Source organism: Pinus tabuliformis, chromosome 2_2, assembly GCF_031772625.1.
Source record: "Pinus tabuliformis cultivar Carrire ecotype Pingquan chromosome 2_2, CPIR1, whole genome shotgun sequence".
NCBI classification, from domain to species: domain Eukaryota; kingdom Viridiplantae; phylum Streptophyta; class Pinopsida; order Pinales; family Pinaceae; genus Pinus; species Pinus tabuliformis.
The window spans coordinates 102,615,430-102,638,220 of NC_142300.1; the positions used below are offsets into that span (position 1 = coordinate 102,615,430).

The following is a 22,791-nucleotide window of genomic DNA, read 5'->3' on the forward strand; positions in this document are numbered from 1 at the left end:
TCCATTTGATAGATTATGTTGACTACCATCCTCTTTTACAGATACTCTTGATTCATCAATATCCATGCCATCAGCGATCTGAAGACCATCCACCACCGATAGCAATCTCTTTGTAGCAAACTCCCTATATTTTGTGAAAAATAGCTTAATGGATACAACTTGTTAGCTACCAGACGAATTGCCGTATTCCGTACTTCGTCAATTCGATGTACTGCACTCTGTAAGGCAATCTCCAAGCAGATAACCCTTGCAGTCGGTCGTAGCAAGATTAGGCTCCATACAACCCTTAAACCTTGAGTAACTCGATCACCACTTAGCACTTCCTTACCATCCCTGTCAAGTCTACCAGCATAGCACACATCCTCCAATATTTTTATAGCTGTGTGTGGAAGAAATGGGACCTCACAAAGCAATCTACTCAAGGATTATCAGATGCTGGAAGAGAATCATGCAACGTTTGTGCCACAGTAAGAAGAAATCTTTCATGAGTTGAAGTAGCCTCTGAAGATGAAGTAATGTCCTTCTCTTGAGATACCATCTCTCCAAAGAGTTGGTAAAGTACATGCAACGTCAACTCATGCCCCTTATAATTTTGATAATCTGACAATATATGCGTTTGCAAGAGTCCCCGAATGTCATAGTCAGCATGACACTGGTCAACTAATCGTGTAAGCACTGCAACACGCAATTCACAGCCTCCAGTTGAAGAAACTTGTCTGTATGCCTCAACAACGCACTCAAATGCTGATCTATTTAATGAAGCTTGTTATTCCTCAGTTAAATTGACAATTGGTGGACTTATGGGCATGGGCCATGGCTATAACCAATGCTGCAGGAGACAATCTTACGAGTTCTAAAGCAGACACTTCTGTTACCATTGGTTCAGATTTATCAGTTCTTTGTTTGTGTGGCAAAACCTCCCTCATTTCACTGCTATCAGAGTCACTCAAGAAAAGTGGATGTGTAGTTGTTATTGGTTCTGAGAATGACTCAATAGTATGCTTAACAGTATCCATCTTCGTTTCAATGATAATAGGACCATCTAAGCCAGGAATGTTATTCTGGGGAGATTCTGCTTGGTCTCTATCTAACGGAGCTATCAAGCCTTCACTCTCAACGTTAGCCATGCTTAGTGACTTTACAATCCTGTCTTCCAGCAGACACATGGGGCATTCTTCCGAATTTCTAGCTTGAGAATCTTCTGCAACACTATCATTCAAATCAAGATTAGTTTCATCGTAATCATTATCTTGTTCTAGATCATCCTCATTCACATCAAGGTCATCCTTCTCTGAATTCTCATCTTGATCTATATAAGCTTCATTGGATTCATCATCTAGATCATTTCCCTTATTATCGATTTCCTTTGGACATTCTTTAGCTTCTGCAATTGATTTTTTCAATACTGAAATGCTTCTTGAATACTAAATTGTTCAATGTAATCAGGATATGAACATAATGGCACATTGTGCGGCAAACTACGTTCAAAGGCCTGGATGATTATATTGTGTGCCATGGCTCTGATACCACTGTAACATAAAAACTTATGCTGAAGCACGAAAACTTGATAGCTTGTAGATTTAATTGTTGAAAATACACGAGAGGTATTTTCAACAATAATTTATTAATATATATAAAATGTATAAATTGATTTGAATGTACAATGAGGACCCTGCTTTTATATCTCAGCAGGTGACCTATCATGAATAGGCATGTCATTTAGACATGCCTCTTCACTTAATTTAATGACTAATTAACCTAAATAATATTTAATTATTTGATATTTATATTTATTTTATTTAGCTAATTGTTATGAATTATATTCATAACACATTGCACAATGTTTCCAGATTGAGAGACATCATATGGTATGACTCAGGCTGTTTCCAGGCTGTTTCATACTCGTTTCAACATTTCAGTGAGTTTCTCATATTGGTATGGGGGTTGGCTGGTGATTTCCTACAACTTAACACTTTAGATGTCTTTGGCATCTCTAGTTTAGATCAGTTTTTATTTTGGGACAAAAGCTTGTTCTCCATATGGCCATTAAGGGAAGGTGTTAGTGTTAATTTTAGGTATGTTCTATGCTTAGAGCAATTTATTTCAATTTTCACAGTTAGCTCAATATCTTTTCCAGATTAGCAATCACATCAACATTAAAATAAACTGCAGATAGAACATAAACATAAATCACAGAAGACAAGCTAAGACAAGAGGACACAAGATGTGGCACTAGCCAGGGACAAAACCCAATGTGGGGAAACCCTTGATCAATTCTTCTTATATGTTTTTCAATAGTTCAGTAGAGAGAGAGAGAGAGAGAGAGAGAGTACATTTACAATAGAAGTCAACACTTTGACTTATCTAGGTAAGAACATAGTCGTCTCTAAGAAGATGATACATGAGATCAGTTGAAAACATGTTGCTTCAATTGATTCTTCAAGGTGACTCCTTCACCTATCATTGTGCTGCATCTTGTCCCCATGTTGCACCTCACCGTGCTACACCATCTTGCACCCATCATCATAATGTTGGACCTCATGACCATGTTATATAGATCATACTGTTGTCATACATCATGTCTCATGTGCTTGTAGCACCATGCTTGCCACTGCTATCCGTGCTGTCCATGCTTGCCACTGCTATCCATGCTGTCCATGCTTGCCATGTTGCACCATGCTTGCCATTCTGTCCATGCTTGCTGTTGTCCCATGTGCCTTTGCTGCCATGTCACAACTTCTATACCACTTTGTTGCCATGTCACAGCTGCTGTCCCACTTTGCCTTAATGTCCCTGCTTGCTTAGCAATCCTTTGTTGTCCCATTTACCATGAAGTTGTCCCTTGCCACTGCTGCCTAGATATATTGCTGTAGCTGTTATCCCTAACAATCATGTTATACCTTGTTGTTGTCCCCTTGCTGCTCTCCCCTTAGCCTTGCCATACCTCGCTACTGTCCCATGTGTCTTAGCAACACCATGTAGCCCAGCTGTCCCATTTACTAGCACTGCTCTCCTGGGCATGTTTGAGCCCTCAAACTCTCCATGATGTCCCTGTCTTGAGGTGGTTAGGACTGCAACCTAACATAGTCCCACGCTGTCACCTACAACCCACCTTTTTGCTGCCCCAAACAACCCTTCTTCAACTCGGCCTACCCTTGGCCTCCTTTCAGCAACTCGGTGCCTTGTTTTAGGCCTTAAAACAGTCCTCCTTTTCAGCTACATTAGGCTTGCGTCTAGGGCACCATATGCCGACGGCTAGGGCACCATTGGTATGTTTAGGACAACGTCTATCTTCATCTTAACAGCAGCGAGGATACCCTTGAGATAGCGTAGGTTAGGGCTGCCTTAGGATAGCGTTAGGGCTGCCTTCTTGGAGTGCGTTAGGACTGCCTTTAGGATAGCATTTACGGCTGCCTTAGGACAACGTTTAGGGCTGCCTTCCTTGAGCTCCTTTAGGTCAACGCATAGAACCCTTCCATCGCTTCGCTGGTTTGCCTTCTATGCTGCGACTAGGGAAACCTCTTTTCCTCCAATGTCTAAGGCTTCCACTCCTAGATTTCTCTTCCACTAAAACCAAGACAAGTGGAGAGAAATCATGATAGAAGTGTGTGTGACATGACTCTCAAGTCATCTCCTTTTATACTAAAACGTTCAGCACATGTGGGGTTTATTTGGTTGTTGGCCGACCTTGACGAATTGTCTTATAACACAAATAAATTCATAACTCCATGAAGACTTATCGGAATCGGATGATCTTTAGATCAATCCTACACCTCTCGATGAGAGGGATCCAAGAAAAATATCAGTTGCCATAAATAAGATGACCTCCATGGAGTTTGGCCCTAGTTGCCAATTTGAACAATCCCTCTCAACTAGGTAGAACTCCATCTGCTGATCCATCTGACCGACTGTACTATCTTTGCCATCAATGCCCTGCACTGCTCTGCTCTGCTTTGCTAAACCATGAAGAAGAAGAATTGGTCGAGAATGTCTCATACCATTCTCTACTAACCCGAAGTCAGTTCCATATGAAGAGAGTGCATCATACCACTCTTATTGACCTGAAATTAGTTTCATTGATCCTAGATCAATATCACAAGAGAGTGTCTCAAACCACTCATACTAATCCCAGATCAATGGAGGTCATCCTAGCATAGGGAGTATGGTAGATACAACGATGCATCCATCGATAGTACTACTATGGTCCCTAACCCCATTTCCCTGCTCATTGGCCAGATGAGAGGTACATCCCATGAGTCTCAAACTGCATGGGTGGATGCCTCGACAGGAGAACCACTCATCCTGTCCCTATGTCGTCACGGGGTATCACAGGGGAAGGCGGAGGCATTCACCCTGGACACAGTGCACCATTAGGGGAGGGTGAGTCGCCCTATGGTCCCTTATTACTACAATAAGTACCCCAAGCCCCCCGGGGCTCCCAGAGCTCAATGCATGCAACATGCAGGGCCATCACAAGAAGGTCTCTCAACGACTCCAAGTCGTTTGAGAAAGTCACAAATTTGACCTTTCCCCGGGGCTTTGACCGAATGTTCGCTACCTGTACATCAGTCTCAATTCGATAGAGCCTCCTTGCTCATCGACATACCATACCCCAGATAAGGTAGTATCCAATATCTATATATTGGAGCAATCATAGAATACAGGATTCCTCAACAATCGAATCCCCCCCTGGTTGACACAGAAGATCACGGTGGTATCCATTATGTGTACAAACAACTCACTGAGGAATTTCCACAACCAGGCAGCTTCACATGAGATCATACTCGTAGCTATGTATTCGGTCTCAGTGGTGGTCAAACCAACTGTCTTCTGCTTCTTGCTCATCTAGGATATCGAGTAGAACCCAAAGAGAACCAACACCCAGAAGTGCTCTTGCGATCCTCCACACTGCCTGCCCAGTTAGTATTCAAATAATCATGCAACTTCACATTTTGGGTAGTTTATCTCAATCCATGAGAGATTGTGTCCTGAAGGTATCTCGAAAATTCTTGGCATCAATCCAGTGAGGCTCAACCATATATGAGTTCATCATGCTAACTGCAAAACATATGTCCGGACGAAAGTTCACCAAGAACATCAACGTGAATGAGTTTATGAAACTCAGAGGCATTTCCCAAATCTGGTCCGACACCACTACCATATAAATTCTGAAAGTTAAGATCCTCGAGGTAGTCATGGGTTTGCAGTTTACCATTCCACGTCCGGAATCCAACTCCCTCTTACTTCTGCAAATGAGAGGGTTTGCACCTGTCAGAAATAGGTCGTCCTCAGAAGGTGTCGGTATGAGAGGTCTATCTTCCACAACCTTCGAGCAAAGCTTTGGATCAGTTTCACTCCTAGTGAAGCTTAGCTTCAACAGACAGCTATCAATCCTCTCATACTACTTTCGGGGTGTTTTGCTTCAAGTCAAGAGGGCTTTCTTCCCCCTGTATACATGAGATTCCCGATCATGAATCTCAAACTTCTCAGGTTGTTCCAAACCTGTGGACTTGCTACATGAGGGGAATGGCCCCCTTGTAAGATTTTTCTTCGGTACATCTCAAACATGTACCTTCATGCTCTTTTTTAATTTAGGCATCCCTGTCACCATCTGACTCATATCGGGTAGGGCCCCATAAAGTAGATGAGATATGTCAACTGACATGGTCCCTAATGGACTTTCTACAACTTGATACAAATTGCCAACCCTGAACCCACGAGTAAAAGCATCTTTGAAAACTATATTTTCAAACAAGTATCTTTCCATCGATGAATGCCACCCTGAAACCTTTAATTTCCATTGCCAAAATGGATACCAAGTTCATCTTGAGATCAAGTACATAAAGAACTTCTTGTAAATGAATTGTGTTACCCTTATTCAATTGAGGGGTAACATTCCCTACACCCTTTCCGGGATAGGTGGCATTGACTCCAAGTATAATCCCACGATTGTTTCCATCTCTACCAAATAGAGAGGGCACCTTCTATCCGATGAAGTGCCTTGAAGCACTACAATCAATAAGCCAGATTCCCAAAGAGTCTGGAGCAGAAGTAGTGGAGAGGGCCAATATAAGATAATACTCCTTTAGCTTATCAGAAACAACAATTGATTCGTCATACCTGGAGTTCCTTCCTTTCTTTGAAGAGTCGACCATTTCCTTGATGACTTGCATTCCTTTTTCCTTTGCCATTGTAGCTGTCATTCCTCCGATCATTGAAGATGCCCCCGGAATGATTGTTATCATCATCAAGTGATGTGTCCCTACCATTCGGACACTCCTTCGCATAATGGTTGAACTTATTGCAAGCAAGGCATTTGCCTTTCCTTCCACCTTCAGATCTAGACTTCCCATTGAAGTGATCTTAAGGTAGGCCATCAGAAGCTTTTGCTGCACCATTCTGATAATGTTCCCTGCTTCGATTTCACCCTTGGTGAATCTGAAGAGGGATGAAGAACCCATTGAGCCTTTTTGTCCTTTCCAACTATCTTTGGTGATTTCTCTTTCACTCGTGCTTGGGCTTTGTCTTCACCTCAACTTTGATACCATGTTAATTTTAGGTATGTTCTATGCTTAGAGCAATTTATTTCAATTTTCACAGTTAGCTCAATATCTTTTCCAGATTAGCAATCACATCACTATTAAAGTAAACTGCAGATAGAACATAAACATAAATCGCAAAAGACAAGCCATGACAAGAGGACACAAGATGTGGTGCTAGCCAGGGACAAAACCCAATGTGGGGAAACCCTTGATCAATTCTTCTTATATGTTCTTCAATAGTTCAGCAAAGAGAGAGAGAGAGTACATTTACAACAAAAGTCAACACTTTGACTTATCTAGATAAGAGCATAGATCATCTCTAAGAAGATGATACATGAGATCAATTGAAGACATGCTGCTTCAACTGATTCTTCAAGGTGACTCCTTCACCTGTCATTGTGCCGCATCTAGTCATCATGCTGCACCTCACCGTGCTGCACCATGTTGCACCCATCATCATAATGATGGACCTCATGACCATGCTATACACATCATACTGTTGTCATACATCATGTCTCATGTGCTTACAACAACATGCTTGCCACTGCTATCCATGCTGTCCATGCTTGCCATGCTGCACCATGCTTGCTATGCTGTACATGCTTGCCATGCTGCCCATGCTTGCTACTGTCCCTGCTTGCTGCTGTCCCATGTGCCTTTGCTGCCATGTCACAGCTGCTGTCCCACTTTGCTGCCATGTCATAGCTGCTGTCCCACTTTGCCTTGCTGTCCATGCTTCCCATGCTTGTCATGCTCTCTTAGCAATCCTTTGTTGTCCCATTTACTATGCAGCTGTCCCTTGCCACTGTTGCCTAGATATATTGCTGTAGCTGCTGGCCCGAACAATTATGCTATACCTTGCTGCTGTCCCCTTAGCCTTGCCATACCTTGCTGCTGTCCCATGTGTCTTAGCAGCACCATGTAGCCCAGCTGTCCCATTTACTAGCACTGCTCTCCTGGGCATGTTTGAGCCCTCAAACTCTCCATGCTGTCCCTGTCTTGAGGTGGTTAGGACTGCGGCCTACTACAGTCCCATGCTGTTACCTACAGGCCACTTTTTTGCTGCCCCAAATAACCCTTTTTCAACTCGGCCAATCCTCGGCCTCCTTTCAGCGGCTCGGTGCCATGTTTTAGGCCTTAAAACAGTCCTCCTTTTCAGCTGCATTAGCCTGCGTCTAGGGCACCATATGCCAACGGCTAGGGCACTATGGTATGTTTAGGACAGCATCTATCTTTATCTTAACAGCAGATAGGATACCCTTGAGATAGCATAGGTTAGGGCTGCTTTAGGATAGCATTAGGGCTGCCTTGTTGGACTGCATTAGGACTGCCTTAGGACAGTGTTTAGGGCTGCCTTAGGACAGCATTTAGGGCTGCCTTCCTTGAGCTCCTTTAGGTCAACGCATAAAACCCTTCCATCACTTCGCTGGCCTGCCTTCTTTGCTGCGGCTAGGGCAACCTCTTTTCCTCCAACGTCTAAGGCTTCCACTCCTAGATTTCTCTTCCACTAAAACCCAAGACAAGTGGAGAGAAATCAAGATAGAAATGTGTGTGAAATGACTCTCAAGTCATCTCCTTTTATACTAAAACGTGGAGCACATGTGGGGTTTATTTGGTTGCTGGCCGACTTTGACGAATTGTCTTATAACACAAATAAATTCATAACTCCATGAATACTTATCGGAATCAGATGATCTTTAGATCAATCCTACACCTCTCGATGAGAGGGATCCAAGAAAAATATCAGCTGCCATAAATAAGATGACCCACATGGAGTTTGGCCCTAGTTTCCAATTTTAACAATTAGTGTTATCATACCATGAGGGCCTTATAATAAAGTAATATTGTACGTTAGGTTAGTAATAAAGTGACTTAAGTCACATGTAGATGATTAATTAATAATGTTGTTGTATGGGATTCCATTCCCCTTATAATTATTGATATACACACCATATGGATGTGTATCATGCATCTATTTCTCTCTTTTAATATTTTAAATATTTATGGTTTACATTCTCTGTTCATGTTCTTGTTTGATTTTCCTCACATCAGGCCTCACAATCTGTCAACTGCATCCAGAGTTCCTTGAACCTAGTAAGATAATCTCAGTGAATTGATTTGCTGTAAAACACCTTGAATTCGGCTCCCTCATAAAACTTTGTTAGACTGACTCCTGGGATTATGCAGACATATCTGGTGGCATGAAAGACTTATCCTGATGATATCCTTTCACAGGTATTGTGAGATCACATGGTAAATACAATGAGTTGTGTATGTTGTAATGGCTATATGAATGTATATTGCTGTACGCAACTATTCTTTATCCATTTTCCTTTCTTGTTGTCATGGTTCTTGTAATAGTGGATTACCGAATGCATTCCCTAGATAATTTCTCCAAATGGTTTCTTTTAATGTACCTGTTCAATCTAGTCATCTGCTTCTGGTCATATATTGTTGTCAATGTAATTTGATTCTATTTCTTCATTCTCTTTTCTCATCCTTCATATTTTTTGGAAAAGGGGACTCATTACATGCAGAGTATTACTTGAGTGGGCCTAGTGGTTAAAAACATGTGTTTTCTTGTAAGAGGTCACAGGTTCAACTCCAGAATGGGGTACAATATGTACACCTCTGTAGACTTTACCAGTCAAATCGCTGCACAGAGGCCTCGTATCCCTTTGCCATGACTTTAAACTTAGATTATTATTATTATTATAATGAAAGGATGCAGCTAAGTTGGTTATATTTCCAACATCATGATTGTATAAATATACTGTTTTTCTTCCTGAAAAAGAATAACCAATTTCTGAACTCAATGGCATAACATTGTATATTTTTGGAATTTTGTCAAGTTAGGACACGTATACATGTATTAATATTGTCTTGTTATTTGGGGTTAAATATAGACATCATTTTCTGTAGTGATTGATTGGTGTTCCAAAGTTGATTCATTTATTCTATCGGTATGCAGCCTCTCCACCATCCTTTCACGGCCCCAAACCCAAATGATTTGTCTGATCTTTCCACAGCTCGAGCTTTGGCATATGACATGGTGTACAATGGAATTGAGGTAATTGAATGGGTTAGTGTTACTTTTTACACAGCTAAAATGTTGGTGTCTGTATGGGTAAACAAAATTCATGGGATTTGGGAATATAATTAACTTGGAATGAAATATAGGCAAATTCAATACAAATGTGAAAAATTACTACTCTTTACAAACTTAGCGGAAAGACAAAGCACAGATGACAATGTATGGAAGTTTTTTGCATTTGTGCTTGGAATCACCGAAGTGGATTTGATGTTGCCGGCTGTAGCTGGCTGTATACCTTCTTTTGTGACAGTGAAATATACATAACATTTTAGACGTGGGACAAAGGCATGTTAAGTATTTTAGGTTAACAATACTGCAGAGATATTTTGAGACAAGTGGTATTTGTAGTAACATAGTTTTTCTCTATATGCAACTTCTTTGTTGTTATACATCTGCCTGTTTCTGAACTTATGGTCCTATGCCAGATTGGAGGAGGAAGCTTGAGAATCTACAAACGTGAGATCCAAGAGAAGGTGCTGGAAACAATTGGGATTACACCTGTTCAGGTCAGAAATTACTTGAATACTGTGATGATTGGTGTCATATTTAATTAGCTCGATTAATTAATGGTTGGCTATGCAGCCAGAAGAAGAATTTGGCTATTTACTTGAATCTCATGATTTTGGTGCTGCACTTCACGGTAAAACTTGACTATGATGAGCTAATACATTAATTAATGGTTTTCTATGCAGGCAGAAGAAAAGTTTGGCTATTTACTTGAAGCTCTTGATTTTGGTGCTCCACCTCATGGTAAAACTTGACTGTGATGAGCTAATACATGAATAGTGGTATAGGATAGTCTACATATTTTCAATCACAGATCGACAAACATTTTTTTTCCTTTTACAAATTATTGCTCTAGTGCATATTTGATATGTTTGACTTCCTGGTCTAGGAGGTATTGCCTATGGGCTTGATCGGTTGGTTATGCTTTTGGCTGGTGAAAGCTCTATCAGAGATGTTATTGCATTTCCAAAGACAACTACAGCACAATGTTCTCTGACAAAAACACCATCAAGAGTTGATCCAAAGCAGCTTCGAGAACTTTCCTATTCCATTGAGAAGTTTACTGACTAGTGAAGCAGGTTAAGTTGGTTGCATAGTTTACAATTTTTGTTCTTAACGGGTACGTAAATGTTGTTTCTGTTAGAAAATTAGAAAGGCAGACAGATTTTCTTTATACAGATAATTACTTGTGACTTTCTTATCTTTATGTTCTTTTATCTTTTAGTTCATCAAGCGATTACCAAAACAATAGCACAAAGATCACAAACACTAGATATAGGTGAAGAGCTAGGGAAAAACCCCTATCTAGGGGAAAACCCAGTGAACAACTCTTTCTTAATAACTTCTTGAGATAATCCAAGACTCCTGACCTAGACACAAACTTCCTCCACACCAAGTCAGCCCTTTCTTCCTTCTTGTAGATGATAACCCTTTACTAGCAACTTCGATCTTGCAATAGCAACGTCGATCCAACAATTGGCAGCAGCAGCAACAACTACTTCGACTCGACAAAAGAGATTTCGATCTCCTAGAGGAATCCACATGAGAGAGAGATAGATAGCCCAAAATTTTGATTTCTCTTTTTCTTCCTCTTTCTCCAACTTCACACTCCTTTTGCCTTCCTTTCTTACTTCACACTTTTATAGCTCTTTCTTCTGGATATCGAACTTGTTTGAGAGTGAATGAATGCTCCAAATGAATTCGAACTACTCGAATATATAGGCTTTTTTGCTGAGGTCGAATTACCGAGTTTGAGGCGGACTTGATCTCCTTGAGGCCGACTTGTGTGGAGGTGACAAATAGCTTATTTGACTCAATATTAATTCTTTTTACATGATTCAAAAGCCCAAGAAGGGTCTCATTAAATGTACAATGACTCTAGTGACTCAGAATAAATCCTAGAAGTCCTCAATGGGGAATTTGATCTAAAACATGATGACCCAAGAATGAAACCCATGCTTTCATAAGTCATAATAATAATAAAATTCTTTTTCATAAGTACATTTCATTGTGACTCAAATACAATTATGAATACCGAACCTAGTTACATTTTTCAACACTCCCTCTTAACTAGGGAGGTATTCATAATTACATATAAAGGTACATGGAACATCTCAAAACATATGAACTATGAAGAGTTTAGGCACCTCAATGCCATGGACTAGATCCTTGACCAGGGAAATCTATCCAAGGTCCTTCAACAATTTAGGCACTAACGGTGCCACGAACTAGATTCCTGACCAAGGCAATCTATCCGGGTGGGACTAAGATGGACTAAAGCTTTCAGTCTCTCTAGGTACCATTAGGCTTACTTGCTAACCATCAACCCACGGATCCATATGCATATCCGTGGTCAGATTTCTATGACTAATGCCACCCTCCCTTCTTCGGGATCTAGACATCAACACATAGTCTCGGCCAGATGTCCTCCTAGGCATTGCATGTTGAAATTTCTAAGTTTAACCAATTAGAATTTCTTTCTGTGCTATCTGATTTATTTCTTCCTAGTTCAATTACTTAACAAGTTATTTACCATGTAAATACTGAAAATAAATACAAGCACAGTATCAACACATACAAATCATCAACTGAAAGAAAAAGAAGCACAAGTGACACCGTTGTTTTTGGACTAATGTCCCCGGAAAAACCCAATGCGGGAAAACCGTTGCAACTATCAGAGGGTTTTATTATTAAGCCGTTTCAGAATACAATTTGGGTGCCAGAAATGGCTCACACAACAGAGAATGCCCTCGGTAGTAGTACCTCTCAGTCGAAGACAGATATTTCGGCTAAATCACTAGAGGAATGATCCCACAACAACATTGCAACACTTCTACAGGTCTTTAATCCCTGATAGGGACTGCGTCACCCTATCCAGCTCTCCAGCTCAAATCTGTCCCATGAAATCTCCCAGCATTAGCCTCTTTGGCCCAGCATCAGCCTATTTGGCCTAGCATCACCCTCTCGGGGCTCTACGTCTCCCACGTTGGCCCTCCTTAGGCTCTGCGCAGCTCCTGGCTGCCTCTGTGTGGCCTCTAGCTGTCTCTGCATCAAGCCTCTCCCGACTTCTACGCTGATGCTCCCTATACTATCTCTGCCTCTCTGCTACTATATTCACTGCCCCTCAGCTACAATTTTGATCACTCCTTCGATTTCCTCAGCAAACCTTGCCCCAGAAAATCAAATTCTTGATCAACTCGGTGCAATGTTGCAGGAAGCCTCCCCCCCAGTTCTAAGGCCCGAAGCGTGTCCCGTACGGATTCGTATAGGAAGCGTCCCCGAAAGCGCGACTCCAAAATTCAGAAGTACGGTTCCGCCTGTTTTGGACGCTTCCTGGAAATTTCCGAAGCTTTCCTCCGAAGCGCGCTTCGTATGACGCTTCCGCCATACGAAGCGTGGCGCTTCGGAGGGCGAAGCATACGCTTCCCGTAAGATTCCGAAAAAGTGCCGCGCGAAGGGAAGAAATGCGATTTTTTTTTAATTTTTTTTAATTTTCACTGACTTGGCATAAAGGGGGTGGGTCCACCTTTGGTTAGGGTGAGGTTAGGGTGAGGAATGAAGGGAATAAAGCCCCCATTCATTCCTCATTTGCTCACTTTGAGTTTATGAGAGTTGAGAAGAGAAGAGAGGAGAGGAGAAGAGAAGAGAGGAGAAGAGAGGAGAGCTTGGAGGAGTGAAAGAGGAGGAGCTTGGAGCAAGAACTTGGAGGACTTCATCTACAAGAGGTAAAAGGGTAAGTTCAAACCCCAAACTCTCATTTTTTTGACATTTTTTTTTGTATTTTTCTCCTCCCTCTCCTACTCTTTCCCATTGTTTCTACTTGCTCCTTTACTTGCAGGTTGTCCACCACCTATATCCATATTCCAAGATGGTGTTCTTATCTAGGTATGTCCATTGTGGTATGAATTTTCCTTATAAAGCGTTTATCTAATTCATGTTTTTAATTTTTTTGTTAACTAGTGTTTTTTTTTTGCATGAATTTTTTGAGCGATTCCAGGATGATGATGATCCTGTTGATATGCCACCCCACCCCCATCTGGTCCCTTGGTTCTCCATGGTTCAACACCAACAGCAAGGGGTTCTCCTTCATCAATTACAGTGCCACTGCCTCAACTTCCACAGTCACCATCTTCTTCATTGCCATCAATTGGAGGCCCGCCGCTACATTCTCTTCGTGGTGGAAGGAGGAGAGATTAGTAGATATATTCACAATTTACTACTTTTGTCATAGATTACTCATTAGACTTGTAGGCTCATGAATTTGAATTTTGAACCTTTTTTGTCTTGGCGGTGACCAAGTGACATATTTTGTAAACATTATTATTTGAATTTTGGACATGACAAATGTTGACAGTTGCTCACTTGCTAGATAAATCATAATATGCTCTATGTTTTATGTTTTATAATATGCTTAAATGTTTTATGTTTTATAATATGCTTACAAATTTGATGCATGTTTGTAATCGCTAGAATATAGATGGTTGATGTACCTACTAGTAACTACAATGGAATCATGGATGCCATATCTATCTTGATTTATGCAAAAATATGCACGTTTTCATGTCTTCTACAACTAATTTGGTATTTGGGATGTTTGTTTTGAGTATAAATGCAAAAAACTATAAAATTATATATATATATATATATATATATATATATATATATATATATATATATATATATATGTTGCACGAAGCGGGAGCGAAGCGGAAGCGGAAGCGGAAGCGCGGAAGCGTCATTTTCCAAAAGTCTAGGAAGCGAAGCGTCCGCGGAAGCGTCTGCTATATATATATATATTTTATATTTTTTTGCATTTATACTCAAAACAAACATCCCAAATACCAAATTAATTGTAGAAGACATGAAAACATGCATATTTTTGCATAAATCAAGATAGATATGGCATCCATGATTCCATTGTAGTTACTAGTATGTACAACAATCATCTATATTCTAGCTATTACAAACATACATCAAATTTTTAAGCATATTATAAAACATAAAACATTTAAGCATATTATAAAACATAAAACATAGAGCATATTATGATTTATCTAGCAAGTGAGCAACTGTCAACATTTGTCATGTCCAAAATTCAAATAATAATGTTTACAAAATATGTCACTTGGTCACCGCCAAGCCAAAAAGGTTCAAAATTCAAATTCACAAGTCTACAAGTCTAATGAGTAATCTATGACAAAAAGTAGTAGATTGTGAATATATCTACTAATCTCTCCTCCTTCCACCACGAATAGAACGTGGTGGCGGGCCTCCACGTGGTGGCAATGAAGAAGATGGTGCCTCTGGAAGTCGTGGCACTGAAACTGATGAAGAAGAACCCCCTGTTGTTGGTGTTGAACCATGGAACCTAGGAACCAAGGGACCAGATGAGGGAGCATCTGCTATATTTATATTTTTTTTTGCTTTCATTTGTCACCCTAACCCAAGGTGGACCCACCCCCAACAAGCAAACTCACCTAAAATTTAAAAAAAAATTGAAAAAAAAAACGATTTTCTAAATGCTTTTCCGGAAGCTTTTCTGGAAGCGTCTGGGAAGCGTCTGGGAAGCGCCTGTACGAAGCAAGCGCCGTCGGCGCTTCGGAAGCGCCAACGCTTCCAAATTTCCAGGAAGCGTCTAAAAATTTCGGAAGCGCGCTTCGCCATTTTCGGAAGCGCGCTTCCGGGGGCGCTTCCGTACGGGGCGCGCTTCGGGCTTAGGATCCGCGGGGGGGGCGCTTCCTGCAACATTGATATATATATATATATATATATATAGCAGACGCTTAGCTTCCTAGATTTTTGGAAAATGACGCTTCTGCGTCGCCGCTTCCAAAAAATGTCCCTACTTCGTCCCCGCTTCGTGCAACATTGACTTGGTGTGTTCTCCAACTGACCCTCAAGCCTCCTCTTATACTTTTCTCGTTGGTCCATCAACGGACGAGATTAAATCTCTAATCAATGGCTAAGATTAGATTTGGCTTGATCCATGACTTTTGGACCATACTAACTCAATTTTATATTAATTCACATTAATATTTTATTTTTCCTAAGTTTAGACTTAGGAACTCCATTAAAAATATTAATTATTTTAATATCTCCCAAACTGGTTAGATTCTGCCCAAACCATTTCTGGGGTCTTGGAGATCTCATGTGCTTTAGCATCTTCACCAATTTTCGTGGCTAGAGCACATCCGATGCTACCCCAAATCAACACTCACTCTTAGCGAGGACTGTGCTCCAGTGTTTTACAACCAGGCCGAGTCAACTCGGAAACGGCCTGGTCAAACCGAGCCGATAAAAAAATTTACGACCAGGCCAAGTAACCGGCTAGGTTGGCCGAGTCAACTATGACTCGGCCTAGTCATCCAATGACCAGGCCGAGTCATAGTTGACTCGGTCAACCAGGCCGAGTCCGTATTGACCAGGCCGGGTCAATGAAAACCGGTTGGGCAGCGTAAATCATGTTTTTTTTTTCACTTTTTTACCTCATAACTGTGTGTCATTGCAGACATTTTACTTTTTGAAATATGTGTATGTTAAAAATTGAAAAAGGCTGCCAGCCAAGTTGAATAGGCTCACTAAGGCATGTTGGATCCTCCAAATAGACATGTCTCTTCATAGACTCAAACAAGTATATATACCCAACTGAACTTGTCCATTTTAGCTCTGAAATTTTCAGTCAAGAGAGTACAGAAAAAATTGGTTAAGAAGAGGTGAATTGCAGAAAAGAGCAAAGAGTTAAAAAAGGATGAATTTTGGTGAAGATTCTGTGATTGGGATTTGATCGATATACTGTGCAAACCTGAGACTTGTGTCACAAGCATAATTTGGAAACGTAGGACAGAACCTGAGTACTGTTTGGGCCCACAAATCTCACACTTTTTCAGAACTATGGTGTCTTTTGCTTGTAAAACGAATTAGTGGATCTGTGAAAGAATTTAAACCTGTTGTAGCTTGGATTTGTAGTGGGATTTTTTGGACTTGTGGAAGCATTTAAAATCAGATCCGTGGTGACAAAGTTTTGCACTGTGGAGGACATTTTCTTTGAACCATTGAAGCTCAGATCTGTTGAAAATAGTTTGGTCCAATATAGAACATCAGCAGATCTGTGGAGCATCTCTTCTTGACATGGACAGTCCTTTGAAACAGTTTTAAGCAGCCCTTTGAGACAATTTGAGCAGACCTAGGAGGCATTTTGCAGCACTCCCTTGATGTCTTTAGAGCAGCCCTTGAAAAGATTCTGAAGCAGCATTTTGTAGACATGCAAGCACCTTGGAGCAGATTTTGAAGGGCTCTGAAGATAACATCTAAAGCAGTATTGAAGTGCCTTGGAAGCCATTACTGGGATAGCCCTTAGAAGATCTCTTGAGCAGACTTGAAATCCTGTTGGTGCAGATCTTGAAGACTTCTTAAGCAGGACTTCAAGTGATTCTAATGCAAGTTCTTGGGGATGATCTGAAGCCTACCTTGAGTACTTATAGAGGCATCTAGGGGACAGAGCTATTAGCAGAATTTGGAAGAGTCTTTGAGGAATTTTTGAAGGTGTTTAGATCAGACTAAGAGTCGGTTTAATCCTTGTATGACAGTTGACTATGTTTAATCCTTGGTTATTTGTATTTTGTTTTGAGTCTTTGATCATGTATGACAGTTGACTATGTATTGCCATTGGGTACCATTTTGATATAATGGATTGGTTCATGAGCCTACTTTGATCATATGTTGTCTTCCATCTATATTATAATGCTATGTGTTTGGAAACATGAATAAAAATCTTTAAAATTATGTTTAAAATATTTAAAATTATGTTTTTTTATAAAAAAAATAAATATTTAATGTATTTTTTACAAAGACCGAGTCATTGAAATCGACTAGGCCGAGTCATTACCGAATCCTGGTCGGAGTCGGAGTCGATCCTCGGCCTGGTCGGAGTCCTGGTCCTGGTTGTAAAACACTGCTGTGCTCTAGTAATACTCCTGAGTCCTCACTGAGTATCACCCTGATCATCCAGCATTGGTCCCTGTGCTGATGCTAGGCCTCCCTGCCCAACATCCTCTGCATTACTGCATCCTGTATAGTTGCCCATGGCCCTGCCACTGCCACTGCTGCATCTGTACGATAGCTCCCTTTGCATCCGTGCTACTGCCCATGGCCTTGCCACTGCCGCTGCTGCATCTGCACTGCATCCCCTCTCATCATGCTGCCCATAGCACTGCCACTACTAACCGCTGCACTGTAACTCAGTTACTGAGAAGTAAGTAACTGATCCTCCCAACTCTGACATCTCTGTCAGGCTAGAAACTCTTCCGATGCTGAAGCTCCCTCTGTCGCTGGCAAATGTTCCCTCTACTGACCTCTGCGCTGTGCAACAACTCCGTGCATCTCGCACTGTTGCCTCACGCTGTCCCGGGGCTCCTGCACTGTAGCGCCCTCTGTCGCTCCATCTCATCAGTCTCTACCGACATTTGCCAGTCTTGTCTTCGAGGCTCCCATAGCCAGGTATACTCTAAGAGGTTGGGTACCTCGATGATACTGCCCCTCATCATCTGTAGTCCGTCTGACTACAACTTGATGTCTCCCCACTTCCTCTCAAGTGGCGCATGAGCACTCATGGGACAATCGTCATCTGTCTCTACTTCTTTCTTCGCCCTCGCTGGCGTTGCCTTGGTCTTAAAAGCCTCTCCCTTGCTCTTCTTCCTTGGACATTGGTTTGCATAGTGACCTAGTTCCCCACAGTGGAAGCACTTGACCTTGGAGAGGTCCTTCTTCTTCCGTTTCTCCTGCTTTCCCGCAGATGCTAGAGCAGCATCCTCCTCTTCCTCTTTCTTGATTTTGACCCCCGCTACTCCCCGCCTTGGTTAGCCGTCTGATCTCTTCTTGACGAAGAGCCGCCCACAGTTCCTCCCAATCCAGAAGGTTCGACCTACCCAGTAAGCTCTGGACAAATACCTCCCAGTCATCTGAGACTGCGTTCAGTGCGGTCCTCACCAACATCTCCTCATCCAGTGTGGTCCCTATGGAAGTCAACTAGTCCCGGATCTCTGTTAATTGCTTGAGGAAGATATCTATCTACTCTCCCCTATGCATCTGGTATGACCGCACCGGATTTTCTAGAAGCATTTTTCTCTGCACGGAAGTATGCTGATACAACTTTTTTAGGGCATCCCACATCTCGTTTGCCATACCCTTCTCAGCAATATGTGGTATCACATGATCATTGACCTCGTCAAGGATGATGCACTTAGCCTTGGCCATTGCCTCTTCGTACTTCTCATTTTCAGACGGGTCAACTGGGATTGCTATCGTTTTCAAGGCAAAGTGCTTGATGCGATACCTGTCTAGAATGGACAAGATCCTGGCCTTCCAGACTAAGAAGTTGGAAGCTCCATCTAGTCTATCTTGATCTCTCAGCCCATTCACCGCCATTTCGCTCCTCCTCTTTCAACTCTTTTGAGTCTTTCTACTTCCCTCCTAGAAGTCCTCTGATCGACTGTTGCTAAGTCTCTCAACTTCCCTCCTTGAAGTCCTTTGATCGACTGTTGTTGAGTCTCTCAACTTCCAGTTTGGAAGTTCTCAGTTTGACTCCCTCTGAGCCTCGATTTCCCTTCTAGAAACCCCTCTGCCAATGTTGAGATGCCCCACTCTAATCGTTTGTGCAACATGTTAATTTTAGGTATGTTCTATGCTTAGAGCAATTTATTTCAATTTTCACAGTTAGCTCAATATCTTTTCCATATTAGCAATCACATCAGCATTAAAGTAAACTGCATATAGAACATAAACATAAATCGCAGAAGACAAGTCAAGACAAGAGGACACAAGATGTGGTGTTAGTTAGGGACAAACCCCAATGTGGGGAACCCTTGATCAATTCTTCTTATATGTTCTTCAATAGTTCAGCACAGAGAGAGAGAGAGAGAGAGAGAGAGAGAGAGAGTACATTTACAACAGAAGTAAACACTTTGACTTATCTAGATAAGAGCATAGATCATCTCTAAGAAGATGATACATGAGATCAATTGAAGACATGCTGCTTGAACTGATTCTCCAATGTGACTCCTTCACCTATCATTGCGCTGCATCTCGTCAACATGCTGCACCTCACCGTGTTGCACCATGCTACATCTTGTCATCATGCTGCACCCATCATCACAATGCTAGACCTCTTGACCATGTTGTACACATCATACTGCTGCACCTTATGCTGCACTGCTGTCCCATGTGCCATTGTTGCACCATGCTACCTCAGTTTTCCTATGTGCCATAGCGGCATCATGTTGCCACACTACTGTGCCATGTGGTATGTTGAACCATGTTGTCATACAACATGTCTCATGTGATTGTAGCACCATGCTTGCTATGCTGTCCATGCTTGCCATGTTTGCCATGTTGTCCATGCTTGCTATGCTGTCCATGCTGTTGGTGACATAGCCATTCTTGTTGTCCCATTGTTTTGTTGTTGTCCCATCACAGCTTGCTATACCTTGCTGCTTTCCCCAAGTGTCTTACCATACCTTGCTGCTGTCCTATGTAGGAGTATAGGGCTAACACCAACACCTATACTCACCCAACAACCCATAGATTAGGGCTCTGACTCCTTGTACAATCCGTTGTCCCAAATAGCCTTGATAGAACTCGCTGTCACCTAAATCAACATATATCCTTCACGATGTAATACTAGGTTCAGCCTTCTGATTAGGGCCTCACAAACTGTGGTTAGTAGTGCTGTGTATTAGGGCCTTTTGTGATAGCAATAAGGACCCTTCTGATCTGCATATGTATCTTCTTGAAAACAGTTTAGGGCACCAAGGGACTGCGTATAAGGGCAGTTGATTAGGCCTCTAGTAAGAATTGCGTTTAGGGCATAATGGCACTCCTGAGACAGCAGATGTGTCTCCTCCTTTAGGACAACGTTTGGGTCATCATTAGGGCTTCTTGAAACAGTGATCTTGGACAACATTAAAGCCTCTCCTTGCTGCGCTATAGAAGCCTCCTTTAGGATAGCGTAGCAGCCTCTCTTTGCTATGATAAGACTCCTCGAAGATTGCGGCTAGGGCATGCTTTCTTGACATCGTTTTAGACTTCTCTTTAATAGCTTCTAAGGCTTCCATTAACAACGATAGAAACCCTCTCCTTGCTGCTAGAAGAGCCTCCTCGTAATTGCATATAAACCTGCGTGGAGCCTTCTCCTGTTGATTACGTCTAGGGCTAGGGCATCTCCTCTAGGGAAGCTCCCTTAGTCTTCTTTCCTCCAATGTCTAGGGCTTCACTCCTAGATTTCTCTTCCACTAAAACCCAAGACAAGTGGAGAGAAATCAAGATAGAAGTGTGTGAAATGACTCTCAAGTCATCTCCTTTTATACTAAAACATTGAGCACATGTGTGGGTTATTTGGTTGCTGCCCGACCTTGACAAATTGTCTTATAACACAAATAAATTCATAACTCCATGAATACTTATTGAAATTGGATGATCTTTAGATCAATCCTACACCTCTCGATGAGAGGGATCCAAGAAAAATATCAGCTGCCATAAATAAGATGACCCACATGGAGTTTGGCCTTAGTTTCCAATTTTAACACTCCCTCTCAACTAGGGAGAATTCCATCCGCTGATCTATGTGTCCGACTGTACTATCTCTGCCATGAGTGCCCTGCACTGTTCTGCTCTGCTCTACTCTACTGAGCTCTGCTCCGCTCTACTGAACCATGAACAAGAAGAATTGATCAAGAATGTCTCATACCTTTTTCTACTGACCCGAAGCTAGTTCTATATGAAGAGAGTGTGTCATACCACTCTTAATGATCCTAGATCAGTTCCAAGAGCGTGAGTCATATCACTCTTACTGACCTAAAGTCAATTTTATTGATCCTAGATTAATATCACAAGGGAGTGTTTAAAACCACTCATGTTGATCCTAGATCAATGGAGGTCATCGTAGCATAGGGAGTATGGTAGATACAATGATGTGTCCATTGATAGTACTACTATGGTCCCTAACCCCATTTCCCTGCTCATTGGCCAGATGTGGGGTGTTTCCCCTGAGTCTTAGACTGCATGTGTAGGATGCCTCGATAGGAGAACCACTCATCCTGTCCCTAAGTCACCATGGGGTATCACAGGGGAAGGCAGAGCCATTCACCCTATACACAACGCACATTAGGGGAGGGTGAGTCGCCCTATGGTCGCTTGTTGCTCCAGTGAGTACCCCAAGCCCCCTGGAGCTCCCAGAGCTCAATGCATGCAACATGCACGACCCTCATAAGAGGGTCTCTCAACGACTCCGAGTCGTTCGGGGTAGTCACAAATTTGACCTTTCCTCGAGGATTTGACAGAATGTTTGCGACTTGTACATCAGTCTCAATGCGATGGAGCCTCCTCGCTCATCGGCGTACCATATCCCAGATAAGGTAGTATATGATGTCTATATGCTGGAGCAATCATTAAATACGGGATCGAATCCCCCCCTGGTTGACAGAGAGGATAACGGTGTTATCCATCATGTGTACAAACAGATCGCTGAAGAGCTTCCACAACCAAGCAGCTACACACGAGATCATACTTGTAGTCATGTATTCAGTTTCAGCGGTGCTTATAGTAAATGACTTTTTGTGAAATTGGCAACTAGGGCCAAACTCCATGTGGGTTAGCTTATTTCTGGCAGCTGATATTTTTATTGGATCCCTCTCGTCGAGAGGTGTAGGATTGATCCAAAGATCATCCAATTCCGATAAGTATTTATGGAGATATGAATTTATTTTGTTTCTATAATTATTATCAAGCCGACCAGCTCTTACGTATGCTCAAGAAGCCCAAACGTCGTGTCTATTCATCATCTACACATTAGTATAAATAGAAGAGGATTTGAAGTCATTTGGCAACTCACCTCAAGTGATCTCCTCTCCACGTCTTGGGTTTTTGGAGAAGGAGATACACTATGGATTACGCTGGCCTAGTATACTAATACGCTGTCCATACAAGTCACAAAAGGTGGCCGCAGTAACATGAAGGGTAGCCGCAGTAATATGGTGAAGCTGCAGTTGAAAGAGCCCTACTAAATTACGCTGTAATGAAGACCTAGATCCACGCAGACATCCACGCAGCAGATGAAGGCATATCCACGCAAGCAATAAGGATGATCCATGTAAATGT

At 41.9% G+C, this 22,791-nt stretch overlaps 1 protein-coding gene across 7 annotated transcripts in view; it reads left to right on the plus strand.

Annotated features, from left to right (window-relative positions):
- LOC149191591 (aspartate--tRNA ligase, chloroplastic/mitochondrial-like) overlaps positions 1–22,791 on the plus strand; it is a 373,253-nt gene that overhangs the window by 323,762 nt on the left and 26,700 nt on the right. For 4 of the 7 annotated variants that reach the window (XR_016254284.1, XR_016254280.1, XR_016254283.1 and 1 more), the window contains exons 12-15: positions 9,514–9,612; positions 10,062–10,142; positions 10,329–10,386; positions 10,532–10,762. Coding sequence is in view for 2 of the 7 variants with exons in the window: in XM_089404351.1 (XP_089260477.1) it covers positions 9,514–9,612; positions 10,062–10,142; positions 10,329–10,386; positions 10,532–10,713 (420 nt within the window). In the remaining 5 variants the exon portion in view is untranslated. The remainder of the gene's footprint in view (positions 1–9,513; positions 9,613–10,061; positions 10,143–10,328; positions 10,387–10,531; positions 10,763–22,791) is intronic. The other 3 variants (XR_016254281.1, XR_016254282.1, XM_089404352.1) reach the window with 1 other exon arrangement.